Raw genomic sequence first — 22,276 nt, 5'->3', positions numbered from 1 at the left:
CGAGAGACGAATGACATGGTCGCATTTGGCCGGAATAGGTATGCAGACGAGCTGGGCCGGAGCCATGAGCCCAGAGTTTTTTTTTTTTTTTAAGAACCGTGTTTTGTATGCATCGCTGGTAATGTTATTAAGTTTGGAACCTAATTATGCTTAGTACAGAGCTGACCACGACTATAAATGAGGAAGACAGAGAGATGGGTAAAATATTGTAAAGCGATACGAGGATCACATAGCGTCCGGTAGGCGTGTCGCTCGGGCACACCGACGAGTGTGTCTGCGCGTGTGCCTGTGCATTCCCAGGGAGGTGCATGGACACAACGAAGCGAGCCCTCGGGCTGCCGTGTGACATTAGCCATCACAACTAGAACGATCCCCGAGGCCGCGACCAAACATCAACGCTTCGGGCCACCTGACATCTGGTCACTCTCAGGTCGGATCTCTTGGCGGCAGAGGTGTTGGTTACGTCTCAGCTCCATCAATGGAGTTAATTGAACGTTTGCCACATGTCAAACCACCGCACCTCCTAACCATACGTCAGCGCGGCATGGACAACGACTAAAAGCGCTCACCTTTCCCTTCCTCCCCCATTACCTGGAAGCCGGAGAAAAGGATGAACAGGAGGGAACCGGTCAACGAGTGGATAAGTGCAGAGAGAGAGAGAGAGAGAGAGGATGCACAGAAAAGCAGGGAGGTTAACCAGAGGCACTTCCGGTTGGCTACCCTGCACGGGGGGAAGGGTGAAGGGGGATACAGAGTCAAAGAGAGCCGAAGGGGGAGATGGAGAGAAATAAAGACGAGCACGAACAAACCGCGTACACTACAGAGAGGTAGGGGGCGGCGTTCTTAAAGTCTTTCGTGAAGCCCCGCAGACCGCAGGAACATTAATAACGCGAGTAAGGCCTTCAGCGCGGATGTTATCTGGGAGTACTGACCTAAAGCTTTGAGTTCTGATAGTGGGCGATTGTCCAACTGGTCCAGTACTCTGCACAGCACTTGTCTCTGGGCACTATATCGCGGGCAGACACATAATATGTGCGAGCGTCTCATCGATGTTGCATGTGGCGCACGTGGGGCTGTTGACCATTACAATAAAGGAAGCATATGAGTTCGTAAATGCAACGCCTAGCCACAGACGGTGCAGCATGGTCTGTTCACGTCGTAGTAACCGATAAGTGCAATTAATTAGACGAGTCAAATCACTTGGCAGGCTGAGCGAAGAAGAATGCGTGCCAACCGGCGGCTGCAGAATTCCACGAAAGGCCCTCAGCCCGATCTTCAGCTTGCAGACTGTGCTAGGAACGGGGCGGACCATGACGAATCAACGAGGTGCAGCCAGATGATTTCTTTTTGCCACAAATTCCAAACCAGTTTCTTCGAGGCGGAGTCAGTGCGGGTTATGTATGGGTGGTATCGCAACGAAGTTGACGACGGTGATTTGCTGCTGGACAGTCTTCAGATCCCCTAGTCGACTCGCCTAAGGAAGACGACGGGATTAAAAGACGCCCTAAATTGACGCGTTTCATTCCGCGAGCACTGCATGTTATATCTAAGTACACGAGCATTTTTCTTACTCCATTAGAATGGGGCGCTGCTGCCACGGCCGGCTGTACCGAACCGGCGACCTCGTGTTGGGCAGCAGAATATACCACAGCCAGAGCTGCGGCGGGCAGCTCGAGGATACTGGGGGTGAGCTGACCGCCCCGCAAAGCACGCTCTGAAAAACGTGCGTAGAAGCAGCCGTTATGAAACAGCCGTGTCGTCGTCACTAAATGTTTCTTGCAAAAGCAATCGTCGTCGAGACACGCGTTTTGCCTCGACGGTCGACCTCATTCGAGCTAACGCTGCAAGGAACGGCCCTTTAGCTTAATTTTTTTAACCTTTAACCGCCATTTAGCGCGCTGCTAGCATATTCCACGACGTCGGTATCGCGATACAAGCGCGCGCGCGATGTGAAATCGAAAAAACTGGAATGCGGGGTCACATCAAATGAACGGCGAACCCTGCTGCCCTCTATAGCAGTCCGTAACGACATGGCGCGTATAAAAAATCGGTATTGAAACTCGAAAGGGGTTCCGACGCGTTACGTAGTACTCGCCCGTGGATTGCAAGTCACGCAGTTTGCGATAGCACGTCGCAAACACGACGGCGGCGGGGTGTGCGCGGAGCGGCACTTTCGTCCGCGTGCCCCATCTACAGGCGATGCGGCTGCGGGCGGGATCGTAATCCTCAGTGCGATCATTTTCCTTCGGGTTCCGCGTTGTTCTTTGATTTCCCTCTCTCCTTTTTTTAAATTCTTGCAGACCAGCGGTTGCGCCAAGTTGTTGATCTTGGCGATAACGGCTGTTGCAGTGCAGTGGCTACGAGCGATGACGCACAAAGGAAAGACGCCTCGGCACAGCCGCGCATGCCCTAACAGCTGAGAATCGTGCTTAAATTTGGCGTTAAGAAGCGACCGCCGAGAATCCCGCTCGTCATTCTACGTTCCACGCCGCAGCCGCAGCCGCCCGTGTCGGCTGTACTGGCTGTACCTCGCATCCTGCAATACATGATCTGGCAGCGACGTTAGGCGCGGTGTCTACCAGTTCACCGACCACGGAACCATGGATTCCGACAGCCATGGGTTTCGCCGCTGGCTCCTGATGTAACGTGTGCTTCGAAGCTTTTAAGTCGCGGCTGCTCTACTCATGGCCTGTACTTCTGCAAGTGTTGTTGCGGGACTCTTTTGCTCCGGAATTCTCGCACGGCCCATTGGAGCTCCCGGAATACGTATGCGACGCGCGGCGACCATTCCATCCGTTCTCACGCACGAGCTGTCTCGTCTGACGCCAACGCCGTCTCGAGCCGTTGCTGCCGATAAGTTTCAAGTCGCGCCTGCCGCGGGTCTTTTCTTTTGTGCGCGTTCCCGCGAACTGACCGTGCCATTTAACCGAGGGACAACGAAGCAACTGTCGACGCCACGTCTCAACTACCTTACAAGGTGAGCCACTGTGTGTGTGTGCGTGTGCGGGTGTGTGTCGCAGCTAACGTTATATAACGAAGCTGTTCAAAGAAAGAAAGCTCAAGAATTCAGCGTGAAAGAAATTATTGTAAAACCTGTGGGTTTCTATCGTCTGAATTCTGGCAACTGGACACCGTATAGGCCTTCACTGTCTTGCACTCGAACCCAGCGGCTAACGTTAGATGGCGCTGCACTATGAGCGCTGTCTTGCACAGCAGAGCCCGGGCGGCGCGCTTAGACAAGGCTGCTCGCCTCTGTACTCCCGTGCCACTGAGTATTTTGCGCCGTATTCTGATTTACAACGCTACCTTAGCACCACATCAATGTGCTCACGATGTAACTATATATCGCACAGCTTTGCGCAAGGCGGTCTTCGAAGTCTCGCGGTGAAACGCCGCGCAGTCCGCGGAAGGCGTTGTCGCGTGCTGTTGTGCTGCTGGCATATTTGAGGCGCTTGTTTGTCCAGTAACTTTAGTGGGGTAACGGATGACGCCACTTTCGTCGGCAGTGAGACGTCCGAGCCCGTCCTTTTACTTCGTTTTGAGACGGAATTCCACGGTAACGATGACTAAAGCCCTGCGAGCATGCGCTTTTATCATTATTTTTTTCGACATGAGTTGGCGTTATATTCGTAACACGCACACAATGTATGTGTGTATGTTGCCCCTTTACCTGTTACATCAGATCCAACTTACAGAATTGTGATATTATTTTTCCTTGCTGATTTAGAAAATTGTAAACTTGGTAGTTTCGTTTTCTGAATTTTTTTTTCCAACATTTAAATAAAAAATTGTAAACCAAGAGACACTAGATTTTAAGTTTCTCTTTTAAATGCAACAAATCTCTTCAAATTTGGTGGCGTGATTGCCGATGAAAACGAATTCTCCTTTTACATATGTTTAGATAGGAGCACTGTCACCCGTTACCTCGTCTTGTTTTTCCCTAATTGTACAGCACTTTTCGTGCAAAATTGCAAACTGGAAACAAGAGTCGCAAGGAGTTGAGAAATTAAGCGATCTACTAAGGGAGAGAGCCAAGACAACAGCCAAACAGGAAGAAACGGCCAATATTAACAAATTTAACCGTTGTTTATGAAAATATTTGGATCAACATCTCTTTACTTAAAAAGGAAGTAGAGAAAACGCCGCGGGAAGTGGAGAACAATTCCGTGTGTTTTGAATGACTGTTCTACAATTACCAGTCGAGCCGTTTGACGTAGCCACCTCTCTGCTGTGCTTAGGTATAGGGGGTTTTTCTAACCTTCCGCGGTGGGCGCAGTACCTCTAGAACCGCAGCGTCCTGCGCTCTGCGCGGTTGTACGGGACTGGCAGCCATGCAACGTTGCACAACTTCCCGAATAACAATACGAGTCAGTTTTGGCATTTGGTAGAGCAGTAAACGAGGGATCCAAAAGAACGCACACACTGGAATGTGTGTGCGTTACGTTTTCTGGGACCGCAAGTCTCACGCCCTCGCTTCCGCGCTTTGTATTCGTGGTCGCATTCTCGTGCGATACGGTACATTTCAAAACGCGCTTGCTTACCATGACTTTTTTATTGCCCCAACAGTAGGTGAAGCCCGTGCAACGAAGTGACCATGGCACTACTTTGAAGGACAACGCAGCAACTCTCGTCGCTACGTAGCTTCGGCAGCTAACTCACGAGGTGGGAGTGTGTATAGCTTGCGAGGGCGGCGCGGCTATTAACTTCTCCATCAAAAACTGATTGACAACATTGGCAAAATATGTGCAGTTAACGGTAGTGCTTCATTATAGGCACGAGCTTCCTTGGACGGCCGCAGCCACATCGGGTCGTCGCCGTGACGGAAGCGGAGAGGACGGGGTGGGGAGATTGTAGCTTCAGGCTTAGCTAACACTAGGCAGGTAGCTGACGCTGCGCAGGCCACAGCTGGCAGGGGTCCTCTCTCGTTTGCGACACGGACGTCGGCCCGTTCCGAGTGCTATTGCTTCCCGGCCACCATTTCGCGTCCACGTGCGCGAACGGGTGCGAAATGTGGAATCGCGGAAGTAAATGGCATCCGGAATTAGTGTCAGGTTAATCCAGTGGCGCTTTTCTTCCAGAGCGGCACTGAAGAACGGACGTTGCCTTCGGTCCGCAGCGCGGCGCGTTGCGGCTAAAGTAGCTTTTTCCTATTTGTGCCACGACACACGGACCATTTTTGAAGACCACGGCTCGCGCGACGACGCCTGTAATGGTGAGTACCTACTCCTTCCTTGAAAAGTTGCCCCTTTTTAGTTCCGGGTACACAACCCAGGCCTTCGCGTCTGGCGCACTCCAGCAACGTCCCTTCTGCACTGCCGTGTCCCAGACGGATGACGTTCAGCGTATGTCGTTCCGCGGCTCACCAGCTGTGCACTCGGCTCCAGCCTCACAGCCACTGGCTTCCTGCTGCAGAAACCTGCGCTACCCGCCCTGCAGTACGTCGACTGCGAGTAAGTAAATCTAGTTTTTCCGACCCATATTGTGGCATTGTACTGACGGGTGCCTAACACGACGCCTCCTTGTCGTTTCAGTTTCCCACAACGGAGTTTCCTCTGCCCTGCCGTGTCCCAGACGGATGACGTTCAGCGCATGTCGTTCCGCGATTCGCCGCCTGTGCACTCAGCTCCAGCCTCACAGCCAGGCCAGTGGCTTCCTGCCGAATTGAGAAACCTGCACTACCCGCCCTGCAGTACGTCGACTGCGAGTAAGTAAATCTAGATTTTCCAACCCGTATTCTGGCAGTGTGCCGACTACTAATTAACAACACGCTTTCTTTTGTCGTTTCAGTCTGCAACCCTCGTCTTGACATCCGCTGCCAGTCAAGATCTGTCTCCCCTGCCTAGTAGGCGATGACGCCTAGTGCTGGCCGCACTACGGCAGGCCTTGCTCTTGCGACTGTTTAACACCCTGCTACACCCAACGATGTTGAGCTGCAGGAATAATACCTCCTTGCGTGCTCCGTGCTGCCTCGAGGATGGTGCACAACTACGGAGTGATGATGTGAACACCGACCTCGACATCCTTGCAAGACAGCTTCCCGCCCTGTATACTATACCTGCATCATGGCCGCTCATTGAAGACGCATATTGAGAGCACGTGCGGATCAAACAATTGCAGATATCGCGCTGGCTCATCTGTGGTACACTGCTCAGGGTCTAGCAGTCGGTTTGTCTGCGGGATTCTTGCTCGTGCACGTTCACATTCTGTGCTCTGTAATGGTACGCTGATGCTGGTTCGCGTTGCGAAGTAGCGCGCGCATGTGTTCGTATGAGCATGTGAGTGTGTTGATGCATGTATGTTGTCTATTGTACGCGCGTGCTACTTCGCTTATTTTAGCTGGTGGTTGTCATAATTTTAGCTCGTGTGTGTCCTCACTTCCATGCAACTTTTGATGGCTTGTTTCGTTCAATCCGTGAATTTCTTCAGAAAGGTCATGGATGATTTCGTAGTGATGGTGGCCAGTCTTGTCGGAAACCCATCCAACTTTGGCATTGGGCATTCCCCTTACTTGATGTCCAGTCGTCCACTCGTTGATTTGTCCATGGCCTTGTCATATTGTTTTCTACTCGACGGGGTCAGTTGCTACTTTTTCCTTATCCACTTTTTTCTCATTTGATCAATTCATGATGGCTAATGCGATACATCAGCGTACCATTACAAAAAGCGCATGGTGGGAATTAAAGGCAATAAAGCATCTACGTTCGATTGTGAGGATCACAATTATGTGAGCTTATCCTTTATCTGGTGCTGAATTTATCTGCAACATGAGCCATTGCGAGTGCATCTAAGGGTACTGACCAGACACAGGAAGCATCCACTCACGAACGTCACAAGCGTACGGCCTGTGTCCGCCTACGCAGAAGCCGTGTTGTCGCAGCAAGACTTATTGCCGTCGGACTTCGAACCGTATGGCATACCCGAAGTTCCATTCTGGACGATGGCAAAGCCAACGGTGAGGCTCTCAATCCCTGGAATAACGAAGAAGTCGAAGATGCCGCTTGCTGGCCTCAAGCATTTCGCGCTATCATACATTGCTTACATGTATGGATATTACGAACATATTTTTACAGATGGTTCTGTGACACAGACCTCTTCCGCGGCGGCCTACACTGTGCCAGGAATGGGGATCGCACAACGGTTCAAGATAGGACACAGGACGTCGTCTACAGCAGCTGAGTTGACCGGAGTTCGAGAAGCAGTTCGCTGCATACTGCAACAAAGTCTCGAGAAGTGGACAGTGTTCTGCGACTCAAAACCAGCACTGCAACTCATCAGCAATTATATGAGTGACAGAACCGCATATAGTCCCCTGGTTTATGGCATCATGTATCTGCTTGCTGAGGCGTCTCATTCCGGGCATACCATCGTGCTGCAGTGGATTCCTGCCCATTGTGGAATAGCTGGAAACGAACAGGCTGACGCAGAAGCAAAACAGGCGCACACTGACGGAACTATTATAAAAATTCATTTTTCCCGGTATGACATTAACGCCTTGCTCCATACCTCCCTTAAAACTTCTACGGCGCAACATTGGCACAACCCCGAAAATCGACAAGAGCGCCTCCATAGACTTGACGCTGGATTACAATTCCGGCATCCACTTCGGTTGCGGAGAAGCCAGGAAGCGCTCATTCATCGATTACGGCTGGGTGTGGCATACACCAACCGATACCTTCACAAGATTGGACAAACACGAGACCCTGAATGTAGCGTCTGTCACACTCTCGAGACAATAGCTCACGTACTTTGCGTATGCCCTCAATATGCGGCCGAACGAAGAAAACTCAAATCTACAGTTGACAGCTTGGACTCCCGCCCCTTTTCAGAAGAAAAGCTTTTGGGCGTGTGGAGGAGTGTTGACTGTGCCCAACGTGCCATAAAAGCACTTTTGAACTTTTTAAGTGAGACTGGTTTAGACGATCGCCTCTAGAAGATGTGAGATGTGTAGACAGTGCGAAATGTGTTTGCGCAAAAACTTTTTGTGGCAAGATTACTTTTTGTATGGACAAGATTACTCTTAGTGTATTGCGTCTCCAGTTCGCATCCGCATATTGGACAACGTGTATATAGTATCCCATTGTACCATATCATAATCATCCGCCACCTACCTTTCCCTGTATTTCCCACTTCCCCATTCCCCAGTGAGGAGTAGCAGGCCAGAGACACGCTCTCCAGGCCGACCTCTCCTCCTTTCTCTCCATTAAAATCTACTCCTCCGAATCGTCGAATCGCGTATGGCTTACCGTACCAAATCCTGAACAGGGAGGAGGAGAAGCAGGCTAACACAATAATCCGAACCGCTTTCAAAGCTGCTCTGGGCCTGCCTAAGTGTACTTCAACGGAGCGCATGTTAGCTTTGGGAGTGCACAATACTTTCGACAAACTGAGGCAGGCCACCCTGATGCGACAGAGGGAGCGCCTCAGCTTCACAAAAACTGGTAGGGCAATATTGGCTAGACTCAATATCCCAGCATACCCCATTTATCTCACAGAGCAGGCCGTACCTCTCCCTCCTTCGATGAGATCCAAAATTACAGTAGCCCCAGTTCCAAAAAATATGCATCCCCAGTACAACAAAGAAAGACGCAAAGCACGCGCACAACACATTCAATCAGCGTACTCTAATAACCATATAGGTACGACACGTACTACACGGACGCAGCTGTGTATGCAGAAGCGACCGGGCAGCGCTACCAAAGGAGGCAGACCCTGGCAGACGTGAACGCGATCAGCCAACAGCAAATTACCGCGTCGGCCACGGCGGGATCCCCCACCTCGGCTGAAATATTAGCAGTGGCGATCGCACTCGCTCACGCGGAGCGTTCGCAAAGGGACTCGGTCGTGGTCACGGACTCCCAGGAGACATGTCGCATGTTTCTCAAGGGGCACGTGACTGCGGCTAGCCTCGCGATAATCCCCAAATCCTTCAACCACCATCATCGCCTACTCTGGTGCCCGGGCCATGCGGGGGTACAGGGGAACGAAAAGGCTAACGCGTTAGCTCGAGCGTTCACTAAACGAGCGACGGCGTCCTCTTCTAAACCCAACAACCCGCTCTATCCCTCACAATATTCCACAAATTTAAATGCCAAAGACATCCTTGCTCATCAGCGCGGAGTCAGCAGAAAATACCCGCCGCCTCACCCACAACTTAGCGGGGAAGAGGCCGCCGATTGGCGTAAAATACAGACCGGGGTATTCCCCCATTTAAATTGCTAAACGCCATGTATCCCACTCGTTATAGGGCCAACTGTCCTTGGTGCCGTGGCATACCTAGCCTAATACATATAACCTGGGAGTTTACTAAGCACCCTCATGGGCGAAATACCAGCAACACAATGGAGCAGTGGGAGGCACAGCTCGCCCGCTCCGACCTGGCAGGACAAAAGTCCTTAATTAGTCAGGTCAGGCAGGCGGCAGAGGCCAGTGGGCCCCTGGACTGAGAGGCTCCGACCATCCCTCCTTCAAATATTTTCAATTCCAACAAAGTTTCCATTTCTATTTCTATTTCTACGGAGTCAGCCGCCTCCATCACGGCGTTTTCGTAGACGGACGTCACTGGAGGGGGCAATGATTCGTCAGAACATGTCGCTGCTAGCTTTCGTGGGGTTTCGTCGTCGCTGCAGGACTCGCTCGGGCGCGAGGATAAGGCTTCCCACCGGAAAGGTGTTGACTTTTTTTTTTTCGATCGTCCGGAGCCATTACTGATCGAATTGGCTAAACCTGGAGAGACTATCAATCGTTTCCGATATCTTGAAACGCCGGATGGGCTGCGTGTCGCAATCAAGAACAAACGACGTGGAAAATTCAGGGATGGGGTCATCTTGCTCCACGACAACGCCCGTCCCCACGTCGCTGATGTGGTCAACATAAACGGCCAAAGCTCAAGAGTGAAACCCTGCAACATCCGCCATACAGCCCAGACCTGTCGCCTTTGGACTTTCACTTTTTGGGGGCATTTGAAAAAAACACCTCGAGAGAACCAGATTCGTGTCGGACGATGACGTGAAAGAGTCAGTTACAGAATATTTGAAGCAGCAACTCACGGAGTTTTATGACACGGGAATCACGCGACTCGTTAGTCAGTGGGACAAATTTCTAAATGCTCATGAAGACTACTTTTTAATGTAGCACTGGCCGTTTGTCATATATTCGCATTGGCTCGCTTTCATTTGACTCGCCCTTGTATATCTTGCAGAACTCCTGCTGTGCTCTCTTAATTGCGGTTCAATTACTCACAATACACGACCGGTGATAGCTAGCTGCTTCTGCACAATACATTGGAACAAAAGACAGCGTCATTGAGATTTTTTCCTGGCCGTGCTATATCTACAAGAATGTAAAAGTTATTGAAGGACAAAGTTTCATTAGAATATTTATCCTCAACTTGTTCATTTCATAGCCTTTACATTTTTCATATCGGCGGCATGCACTGCTTTGCTGGTTTCGAACTGATATAGTTCTAAAGTTCGTGTGATATTATCTTTACTTATTAAATAGACATAAAATATGGAAGCATTGATATCAGTTATTTCGGACACAATTTTTTAGACATACGAGTATATTTTTTTTATGAAAAAAATACATATTTAACTTGTTTTGACAGCGCACAGCGTTCAAGAATTCCTTTGCAGCATCTTTGGCAATGGCAATGCAGTTATTACTCACATATTTAATCCCTCGACAAATTCTATAAGGAGGAGGCCGACCTGCAACGTCAGCGCCCCCCCCCCCCCCCCTCGAACGAAATTTCTGGCTACGCCACTGGCTGTATGATAGACTTTCTCTGCACAACCAGGTTCTGCTTCAGCTCCAATGCCTCCCCTGACGTCGACTGTGCAAACAGTGCCCCAGCTCTCGAGAGCAAGATTGGCATTGCAGAGACTTAATACCACGATTTTGCCACAGCAGCTGTCACCGCTACAGATTTCGGCTACCGCCTATGTGGGAGGCTACATTGCAAGGGTTGTAGGCGAGCATATTGACTGCGAGAACTGTTACTTTGTGTGCGAAGTCGGTGAGCAATCAGCCGCTCTTTCAGCTCACTCGGAGCCAAGATCGAGGTGGGCTGCTCTACCCGTCGGACCAACTTCTCTTTGTCCTGGACTGTTTAAGAGATTTTGCTGACCGTGCCCTGCAGGAGCACCAGACCTTGCAGAAGCCACTGACTACCTTAGTGGAGTACGCCCTCCCACTTTTCTTTGTGCTTCAAAGATGCTAAAGTGTAAGGGCAATGACAGCAACGAGCACAGGCTTAAGCTCATGAACCTCATATCGGTTTGTTTCCTGAGGCCGCTTCTCTGCAACTACGCCTTCAATGTTACTGATAGGCACGACGCAGTTAAACATTTTGTAAGAAAGCCCTTTCGCGAAAGTACGCGAAACTATGAGAGTGGCATACGCTTCCATGACATCTGATAGTTTCCCTCCGCAATAAATGCTTTTATTTCTACCATTGAAATGGTAAAATCAATGTAAGCCATGACTCGCAACTCATTAATATTGAAAACATGAACCTCTCTATTTGCGGAGTAATGTCTGCTTGCAGGTTCTGCAGTGCTTCATGTGTTGCAGAAAGCGGGCGGCATAACGCGCTGTTTTTGTTTGTTTTTACACCGTCACGATTCAACTGCTTTGAGTTCCTAAATGACACGGCACAGCTCCTCATTTTCTGACGCCAGCTGTGGCTTCCTTGCGGTGGCAACAAATGTAATTCTCAAAAACTTTAAGAAGGGAACGCGGCATCACGTTTTCCTGCAGAGCAGTCTCACGACATTACGTGCCATTTAGCGCATGAACTCCCGGCTTGCGTTCAGTCTGCTACATGAGTAGACGTTAGGACGCACCGGGGCTCTTTCAGCGCCCAAGCTTTCCCATTATATGGTGGCAAGCACTGCTTTCAAATATCGACTTTCATATAAGCGAACATAACGGTGACAGAACATTTTTCCACGCATTGGATCGCATCGGCGCAGCAGACGACGCGCGTTGCCCAGAGCAATGCCTCCTTTACTAGATGCCAGCCGCGTTGCTCGCTTTCCCATTGCGGCGGCGGTTCCCTTAGTTCGTGGCCTCCGCGATTCGCAGCAACGACGCGCCGCCGGAGCCGATCGCAAAGGCCACGCTTAGTTGAAGTTAGTTCAGCATAAATTTCGTGAGGCGGCGCTCGCTGCCTTTTCAACTTCCGGCGGATGCGGACCTCCGAGATGGCAACAGACGCCATAGTAATCTCCGAGGCCGCAGCACGTGACGCAGACGTCCGCCACAAGCGGCGCTCGTTGCCTTTTCGCGGAGGAGAGTAAAGGGAGAGGGCCAGGAACCGAGTTTACGGACAACGCGGCTGGCATGAGGCATTGCCCAGAGCGACAAGGGCTTCAGGGTTCGAGTTTACAAAAGTCTTGATTGTACTTGAAACAATGCGAATAAAGTCGAAAGCTCAACCATTTAACAGCTTTGAATACAGTCGCGCTCTGCGTTTTCATGAGCGACGATGACCCTACTCCGGCGGCGGCGCATGGCGGCGAGAAGCCGTACTAGAGTCGACGGCCGGTTTCTTTGGTCAATCTTTACCAGATGCCGGCCACGTTGTCCGGTAATCTCGGTTCCGGGCCCTCTCCCTTTTTTCTTCTCCGCGAAAAGGCAACGAGGGCCTCTCATGGCGAACGCCTGCAACTTAAGTCACCTGCTGCGGCCTCTGAGATTACAATGGCATATGTCACCACCTCGGAGGCCTGCGATAACGCTAGCTAACAGACGCCCGCTGCCATATCCGCCGAAAGTTGAAAGGCAACGAGCGCCGCCTCACGGAATTTATGCTGAACTAAGGGAATCGCCGCTAGTAGAATGGAAAAGCGAGCAATGCGGCGGGCATCTAGTAAAGGAGGCACTTTGCTTTGGTTATCCGACAGCAGCGCTACAGTGCCTAGAATATACTGGCTAGTGTGCCGTGCACCAGCTCTTTTCAATGGATGAGCGTGGCGCCGCCTGCAATGAATGCCCACGATGGCCGGCAGAGGTCGCTGCCACACGGGTGGGTGCAGACTGCGCGTGTCGTCTGCTTCGCATATCAGTTTCGCAGTTGTTGCGTCGGTTTCTGTGTTTGCGTTTTCAGTGTTATTACAGCGTTGCGTGTTTGTGCTTGGTGTTGTCAAACAGTGAGTGCGTGGCTGTTATGTTCGTGTGCCTGTCATTGCGAGAACTATGCGGCGGCGGTGAAAAAATGCCGAAGCTGAGACAGTGCAAGGAGAGGACCTAGCTGCTTTGTGCCGTTGTGTGGAAGCGGTTACCGCTCGAACAAAGGGCGTGTATCCTTGTTCACGCTACCATCTGATACGAAGCAGCAGCAGAATGGGCAAGAATGATCAGGAGAACGGACAGAAGGCCGGCACCAACTGCTGCGGTTTGTGAAAAACAGTTCGAAAACAGCTTAGTCGAGCGCACGTTCTTTATCACCGTGAATGACGTTGTCCACGAGATACCCCGCGATAAAACACGCCCACGGTGGAAGTATTTTTCCATCGTGACCACGCCTGAAACCCTAAGCTATACCCACGATATTTCCTGAGTTTGCTAAGCATTCAGCTTACTTTTCCTGAGTACCAAGGAAAAAAAAAGAAGAAAAAACGAGCAGTAGTGCTTTGATCTACTATACTGCAGGTTATGTTGCACGATAGATTACTGCCCAAAATTCTTGACCACATTGTGCAGGCTTCCTTTGCGTAAGTAAAGCTGAAGCTAGTACAGACGCTGCTTCATTATTGCACTTCCCATTTTGACAATGGAAGCCTTGCTTGTCTATCTTAATTAGCCAGACGTCAACCGCTGTGAAGGCCGGGGAAGATGATTTTACTGTGCTCTTCAGCAAAAACAAGTTACATGTAGCGAGTATAGCTGATTTTTCAGGTCAGCTGCAGACAGCTGGCCTTTCCTCAACCAGGGTGCCCAGAGCATGAAAAACCAGCTTTTGACAGCAGTTGCAAAGTTCTTTGTCTTCTTGAGGTTTCTTTTTTTTTTGTAAAAGGCATCAACAAAGAGAGGGAAGCGCAAAGGAAATGGCAGAAGCTCCTGAAACTGCCTCACTGCGCTATATGCCTGCGATTGACTGTTGTTACGCATGAATAAAATCTTTGTTACGCGTAAAATATCTATTTCCTATTTTTGTTCACGTATATCAGACATAAAAAGAAATCTGCACGTATTTACCAGGTATAAAAAAAAAATGTATAGTACACGGAACACGTGCATGCAGTCCATTTTACAGGCATTTTTTTTTTTGCTTAATATCCTATCCTCGGGGCCCAATGGGAATTATAAGGAGATGGGTACATGGTTTACAAACCATCAAAAACATTCAAACCTATGAGGACAGCAATAAGATAGTAGGCAGAAATAGCAGCAAATAAAATAAAAAGAAAGAACACAGAAATTCAAGTCATTTCAAAAGATGATCGGTTACAGCGGTTTTGAATGGTTATGCATTAATATAACATCAATAGAACAGTAACGTAACCTTAGAATTCCTTTACTTTATTAGAATGAAAAATGTAACCTGAAACGTACCCTTAAAAAATTACGCTGCCATCATCGCTAGAATAAAAAAACAAGTGTCCCTATATCGCCGAAGATATAAACGTACGAAGGCGAAAGCCTTGTAAAGCCTACTCTAATTCACTCTAATCCTTAATTAATACACCTTAATCCTTCTAATTCAGCCTTATCCCCTTAATCCAATCACTATAATGAATAATTAAATTTGCTAATCATTTAGCATATCCTATACACGGCTGGACATGCTTTGGTTCGTTTCTGGCCTTCCTTGGATCGTGTGATATGTTCTGTACCTCGCAACACGGCCTTGGAACATGGAGATCAAGGCATTTGCCTTAGAAATTACGTTTTCTCTTCGCCAGCATAGAAACAGATCAGGTTCCCCGCTCGAAGCCCAGCTGTGCTAGTACACGCTTTTCACGCAAGCGACAAGCGCTAGAGAAGCCTGTTGTAATCGAAACAAACCCTGATTTATAAATCAGCTGCCCACATTTGAACTGTGCTGCTGCTACAGCTTAATAAAAACAAAAAGCGCAGCAGCCCGCTTGCCGATGCTGTGGAAACACGGCGGGCTACGAAGACCAAATGGTGCCGCGGCACCCACCTGCACTGCAGCGCCCCTAGTGGCAGCCGCCGGCATTCATTGCATTTGGTGCCACCCGAGAGGCCGCGGACGGCACACTAGCATTCTGGGCACTATAAGCAGCGCCACGAGATGCGAGGATCGGTGGTGGGTCCACGCAGTCACAGGATCACAAGAAAGCATGACCTTTGAGATTCGCGTTGTTGAAGTCGTTCAGGCCAGTTCAGGCGGAGTCAGATTCATAAGATGTGATAGTGCGAAAGTGTGGATAATTTTTCTATCATATCTCTTTTTTTGTGTTTTTTTACCCGTTTCATTAAACGTTGGACCCACTCACGCGATTGCCCATTTCAAAGGGCAGCGGCTGCATAGCCATCATCATTACACTTTCCTTTCCCGGCAACTTTACCAAAGCGCGCTTTTACCGGGAACGCATCTGTGCACGTGGAAATGCGTATGACTAAACACGACATGCGTTCTGTGATGTGATTCTTTCTTTAAAACGCCGAACATCATTTTACTATGGATGCACAGCGCAGAAAGCAGTGGCGTAAAGGTCGGCTAGCCAAGCGTCGGCGCACTGCGGATGACAGCGATGAGCAGGCTTTTGAGAAGGTCCCCCGTCGAAGCATGGCTAACGACACCCCGAGCGTGCGTGTGCTCCTTCCTGTTAAAACGAAGCACGGTGTTGTGCAGAAGACCCAGGTGCTCGCCAGAAAGGACGACTGGCCTTTGGAATCTGACGAAGCCCACGGGGTGTCTGCTTCGGAGGACGACGTGGAAGATCAGCCGGAGACGCCGCCAGTCGCAGAAGAGTCCCCCGAGCAGGAAACTCTTAGTACAGCAGTCAAGTCGCTGTCCGAGAAGTATCGGCAGCTTCAGCAAGTCAAGCAGAAGATTGGCTCTCTTGCGAGTGCCATTGTAGAAGATCCTCAGGATAAAGTAGGTCATTTCAAGGAGCTCGTCGCCTTCGTTCGCGACGGAGCGCCGGGCATTTCGCACATTGTGCAGAGGCTGGCGGCGCTTACGCTGCTCGAAGTATTCAAAGACGTCGTGCCGGGCTACGCCATCACGGCGCCAACTGCGCATAGTACCGGGCCTAAGCAAAAGCTAAAGAAAGAGACGCGAGCCTTGGTTAGTTACGAGGAGGCGTTGCTGCGGTACTACGGGCAGTATGTAGGTTGCTTGCGGAAAATATTGGCGCGACATATGAAGAGGCTCAAGTCTCCCCAAAGCGCTATGCGTCTGCGTCTGTCAACAACGCTGGCCCAGGTTGCTGCTCGCTGTGTATGCGGTATGCTTGTGGCGCACCCCCACTTCAACCTGCGCGGACAGCTGATTGAACTGGCCGTCCATTGCCTGGGTAGTGCCGACGACAAGATGTCGTTGACAGCGTCTCAGGCACTCCGCCTGTTGTACCGCCAGGACCGGCTGGGAGAGAGCACGCTGGATGCTGTCAAACGTACCAGGGCCCTCCTGAAGGCTAGAGGTCTTCAGGCAAGTGTCGCGAGCTGCTGCTGGCACCACTTTGGCATGGAGTGGATGCTAAACGTGAAACGTCGCCTGTGTTTCGTGGGTTTACCATGTATAGTATTTGTTATTTGGTGTGACTACATATATACACTTCAAAGAGAACAAAGGGAAAGCGAGGAGTAGGCTGTCAACTGCCACCAGAAGGGGCACAACGCCTGCCTACTCTTCGGGAAGGAAGCACAGTACGGTCCACTCTTTACAGGGAACAAGCGAGCGCGTGACCGGTGGCCTGCGCGGCGCATAAGCAAGGGCGACGCAGGGCCCCGCTTCGCCTTCTACTTCTCCACCCGTGCACTCGGCAAGCGTTGGAAAGCGCATTCGTTTTTTCTGCCGTGCGATTTATCTAGCTGCCACTCTGCCTGCTGCTCGTCGAGTAACAAGCAAGCAGAAAAAAAAAAATATTTGTTGCTGCAGCCTCTTGCAAGTTTTAACTCGACTAGGTTCTTGCTCATTGAAGCAACGTCTACAGAAGCTCCATAGTTCGGATATTTGCGATATGAATTGGATATGCGGTTTTATGAAAATTATTCTGTTGCACCAACATGTGCGCACAAGGAAATAAGGGGTGCGTAGAACAACACATGAAAGTAAACTTTAGAGGGAGAAAATTTATTCATTATATTTTTGTCACACAGGGTATATGGGGCCAGAATTAGCCACACAACTTTAGAAGGATGCAAAGCTGGTCTGTTGGCGCACGTCCATGCTCTGTAAAACGCAAGAAGAAATAATGCAAACCTGTGCAGTGAAAATAGGACCAGACCATCTCAGCTGAGGAAATTTATGCAAATAATGGTTGTGAAGCAAACCCTAACTGTGGAATTCTGCAAATGTGATAACAAAGCATGTCACTTACACAACCTTGTGTCAGTGCTCACTGATAACCTAGTCACGTTTCTCACATACTGCTTGCAGCAACTGGCTACTTTTCATAACAGAGAACGGAATTGAAGCCCGATGCAGCGAGCATACCAAGCTTGGCCTTCCAACCATAAAATGCCCACCTATTCAACAAGTGGGAGGCAGGGTTGGTATCAGTTGCTTCACACTGCAAGAAAAAAAAAAAAGCCATAAGGGCCAGCGCTCGCTATTGCGCGCCATGCGCTGGGGCGGAGAAGTAACAGACGATACGGGGCACACACCACCCTTACAACTCTATGCGCATGCTCCACATTTGCAAATCTCACCAGCAGTTAGCGTTCTGCAGACCGCAGGCCACGCACTCACATGTGCCCTCTAAGAGTGAACCATACAGTCTTTAAACTAGCTTTAAGCATGGCGCTTAATGAGCAGTCTAGTGGCACTAAATGGAATCGATGCATGTGTGCTTAACTGCATGCTAAAAAGAAAGCTTGAATGGTTATTCGCTACTTTTATTTAGGAATGCTTTTCTCGTTTCCACAGGCAATTGGGAAGTCAGAGCAAGCGCTGCGCTGACAGATGTCTAACAGTTTATAACCAAATCAAAAAACTTCGGTGAGAAAATGTAATGGGTGTCGGGCACACTTGTCTGTTGCTGAAACCTAGCACTATAGCTGGCTCTCTACAGTACTGAATTGGCCTTGTGATTAAAATTTGTCTTGATGAGAGCATAAATACAGCTCATATTACCCTGTAACAACTTGTGTAGCATACATGATGTGCCTCAAGCTTCATATAGAATGTCATTTTAGTCATTGTGCTTGGAGGCAGGAGCATTGCAGACAGTCACTAAAAGAGTGAGAACTGGCTTGCAGATGGCATCACGCTGATTCATTTTAAACGGTAGCCACAAACAAAGCAATAGTACCTGAACATGGTGTGCGTGATTCCATCAGTGCACTTTATTTACTGCTGTGGATAACCTGCCTTCATTGTGATAGATATATGGCCAGAATGTCTCTGGCATCCGTGCCAGGACCCCCATGTCCTTTCGCGCTGTCATCTTTCTTGCTGTACTAGTACCCAAACATAGTGGCCACAAAGACGTAAATACAAACCGCCTAATGTATGCAAAGCTGCTGAAACACTCCAGTACACTCAATACTGTTGTTACTTCTGAACTTCTGCCAAGATAACCAGTAGACAAAAGACTCCCCACTTCCCCCCCACTGCAACAGCTAGTGCTGTAAATAGCATAAGGGTATAGTCAGAAAATCGTACCTTACCTACTAATATTCCAAACTCATTTCAAGCAGATGTAGTGATAACATTAGACTCGACAGCATTAGACGAGTAGTTAGCTTGGTTAAACAGTTTCTTCGTGCAAATGGTACTATACAGTCTTTTTCCAATCAGTCATCACTTTGAGCTCCATCATGGTTATTCCACTAATGTTTGCACTTGGAAACTCATGCAAAACACCCACATCTTTGAAACTGTTCACAAGTTGTGACTGAGAACATTGTGGCCTAAAGTTTTCTAATCTTTAGTGTCTCTGAAGCTACACAGCACTGTTTTGATTTTGTGCAGCACTCTGAAATGCGATTTGTGTTGCAGGTGCACCCCCGTGTCTTGGAGCCATTCCTGTCCCTGCGTCTACGGCAGCCCAAGGCCGCAGACCAGGGTCACAACATTGATCTGAAGAAAGTGCGCGAGGGGCTGCGAAAAATGTCACGGAAGGAGCACCGCCAACACAAGCGCATGCGGCGTCTTGAGGCCCAGCTCCGTGAGACAGAGGCAGAGGAAAGCGACATCCGTAAGGATCGCCTTCAAGGACAGATACTGCAGCAGCTGCTATGGACGTATGCCCATGTTCTCAAACAGGTGCCTCAGAGGCCAGAGCTAAAGCCCCTACTTCGTCCAGTGTTCAAAGGTCTCTCCCAGTATGCGCACCTGGTCAATCTTGACTTCCTGGAGGACATTCTAGATGCACTAGGCACTCTGCTCAACTTGCTAGGATCCCGGGATGCTCCCTGCTGCTTGCAGGCGGCATTTGCACTTCTGTCAGGGCAAGGTCAAGCCCTCACTGTCGACCCTCAGCGATTCTATGTAGCATTGTTCAGGTGTTTGCTGGAAAGCCCTCCTGCCAGTGCTCGTACATTGCTACTGTGCTGGCGACTGATGGTGGTGAACCGCTGCAGAAGTCTGTCAGTGTACCGCCTTAAAGCATTGTGCAAACGGTTTGCCACAGTATGTCTTAATCATGCTCACTCACTTGGCCTAACCCTATCACTTGGCACATTGCTCAGGAGCGAACCGCGGCTGCAGGGTCTGCTTGAGGTAGCAGACTCGCAAACCATCTTTCGCCCCTTGCTCGGAGACCCTGACCATGCTGGCTGTGCTCCACTTTGGGAGCTGCACATGCTGCGAAAGCATTATGACCCCTCAACGGCTGCCATTGCCAAGGCCGTTGCCTCAGTCAATCGCATTCCACCGATGCTGGCCAGCCTTGATCCTGTCCGTGTGGCGGGCAAGCGCATTGATCCACTTGTGGCATTCCCAGGTTGCCGGCCACGAGCTAACGTACAGCGCAGATCTGCTAAGGACAGGATCAATAAACGTAAACAAAGGCCTGCTAAAGGTGCTCTGCATAACAAAGACAACAAATAAAGGTGCATTCTTGTGTTTAATCTGTGTAGTCATTCATGAGAAAATGGTAGATAAATGCTGCACTCTTGCGTTCATCAGTGTCTCTCCGTGTGTCCCATGAGGATGTGCCAAGTTCTGTTGAGGGCTGGCCTTTGGGCCTCAATAGAACAGGGCCAAATACATTTGCTGCAAAAAAAAAAAAAGGTAGGAGATGTTATGGTCAAGTAAATCTTCATTTGTCAGCCTTACAAATACTGTCCACCTGATTCCCAACGGTTCATAGCTACAAATGTACAAGGGCCTCCATCACATGAACATTTGCTCACATGCTCATTGCTCCCGACAGCATCGAAGATCATGGTCACCGATAATCAAAGGCTGTCGGTGCTCAAGAAGAGTGGTCAAGATCACTATTTCACCTGAAAATTCACTTTTGCCACTCCACAACTAAGCAGCAGCCAATTTCGCAAAATAAATATGCTCACATTTTGTTAGGAAATGTTTTTAAGGTGAAGGTTTCTTTGCAAACCCTCCCGGACTTTCCTGGTCATGGCTACTGGCTGGGTAGAGGTGGCTGCTGCTGTTTTGCCATATAGCTTGCATGCAGGACAGCACTGCCAGCCTGGTGTCAAGTCTGCTAGCCTTATTTTCTACAGAATTACTCGGTGATAGGCAAAACATTACCCGTCATCAAGAGCACAATTCCTTTAATAAAGCAAAACTTTCTAGGCCTACTTTCCTAACCAAAAGGCCACAGCTGCACATGTACTTCTATCATGCCAATTAACACCGACTATCGGCATGTTTTGTTGATTTAACATAAAATTAACTACACTGCAATATAAGCGTTGTCACAGTGCATAGCATGAGTGCACAAGAGCACATGCATGCGTGCCAGTTTCCTTTACGCTGCAGATTCAGGAATTAAATGGGCAAATTTATAGCATTTCATTAACCACTTCACGAAAGCTTTGCTTCACGTAGGTTCTAATATGTGTTGAATCAACACAATTTGTTTTTTACACTGTTGAAAGTGCTTACGTCAAGTATGACCTCCTGTAGCAGTACCACCGAATGTTGAAGGCCAGCCTCTATAATGAGCACTGAATTGAATCGTCAAATATAGCATTATTTAAATGTGCTCCAAATTTCAAGGCACCAACGTGACAAAGGGATACCTTACTTTAACGAAGTATGTGGTACATGGCAGCCCAGCTGTGTATGTTTCTCAAACCGTGCTTTTACAGTTGGAAAAAGTAGGAGATGGTATGTGACATATATTACGTATATTACTTTCTTATATACACTTAGATCTCGTTATACCAAAGTGACATCTGACATAACAATGCTTTCGCTATAACTATGGGTTCCGTATTCTATAATTAATCAAATAAAGTTCAAAGAACACTCCCCAGCTAAAATAAAAAAAACGATTTGAATGTATCAGAAAACCTCAATTTTGGGGCCTTCAGTTGTGACACGTAATCGTACCGTAACAACATTAATAAAGAAGAGTGAGACGCTGAAGGCATTTGTCATGACAAGAGCTCCTGGCACAAGCTGCCTATCAAGCTGAAGTGGAAATGATATTGAAAGCATATTTAGCGCCAACGAACAAGGACAGAAGGGAGACGACGCCATAATGCGCTAACTTCAACAATTTTATTTTCAGGAAACGACCACCTATTTAACCCATGCACAGTGGCGCCACATCATACAAATTTTTAATCATTCAAAAAAGCCGCCTCCTTATCTAACAAGTCGACTGAGGGTGCATCAACACACATATCACTATTCCGGCAGATAGCCTGAGCCTCAATAATCTCTTGCACATCTTTATCTTTGTGCTTCTCAAGAGCACAGCAGGACCCATACGCCGATTCACAGCCGCATTCCTGACAGTGAGTTGACAGATGACCGTATTGCTTATTTCTCACGTTTAGTCTATGTTCTCGTAACCAGTCATTAAGACACTTTCCTGTCTGTCTGATGTATTTTTTCTCAAAGGACAGTGGAAGCTCGTAAACGACAGCTTCTATGCAACCCACTGGTGCTTTATGATGATTCGTAGAGCATCCGACAGCTGGGTTACGGTATGGGTCG

General features: G+C 49.0%; 2 protein-coding genes and 1 long non-coding RNA gene across 3 annotated transcripts in view; 2 read left to right on the top strand and 1 right to left on the bottom strand.

Moving 5' to 3' along the window:
- The first annotated feature begins 2,440 nt into the window (after positions 1 to 2,440).
- LOC135902320 (uncharacterized) lies at positions 2,441 to 6,775 on the top strand. The gene is made up of 6 exons (XR_010564485.2): positions 2,441 to 2,977; positions 4,567 to 4,662; positions 5,079 to 5,212; positions 5,273 to 5,450; positions 5,532 to 5,704; positions 5,788 to 6,775. It is a non-coding gene; the product is annotated as an uncharacterized lncRNA (long non-coding RNA).
- Positions 6,776 to 15,448: 8,673 nt separating this feature from the next.
- Noc3 (Nucleolar complex protein 3) lies at positions 15,449 to 20,214 on the top strand. The gene is made up of 2 exons (XM_065432299.2): positions 15,449 to 16,627; positions 19,142 to 20,214. Exons 1-2 carry the CDS (start codon positions 15,653 to 15,655, stop codon positions 20,192 to 20,194), a joined length of 2,028 nt encoding a protein of 675 aa, XP_065288371.2. The 5' UTR covers positions 15,449 to 15,652; the 3' UTR covers positions 20,195 to 20,214.
- The window catches only part of Ocrl (Oculocerebrorenal syndrome of Lowe), a 75,539-nt gene continuing 73,454 nt past the window's right edge, over positions 20,192 to 22,276 (bottom strand). The window contains 1 exon segment of the mRNA XM_070539210.1: positions 20,192 to 20,359. Coding sequence (XP_070395311.1) covers positions 20,211 to 20,359 — 149 coding nt within the window. The 3' untranslated portion in view covers positions 20,192 to 20,210.

This window comes from Dermacentor albipictus, chromosome 5 (assembly GCF_038994185.2).
Source record: "Dermacentor albipictus isolate Rhodes 1998 colony chromosome 5, USDA_Dalb.pri_finalv2, whole genome shotgun sequence".
In the NCBI taxonomy this organism is placed as follows: domain Eukaryota; kingdom Metazoa; phylum Arthropoda; class Arachnida; order Ixodida; family Ixodidae; genus Dermacentor; species Dermacentor albipictus.
The sequence above is the reverse complement of the archived record's forward strand: the minus strand, read 5'-3'. Positions and strand labels throughout refer to the sequence as shown.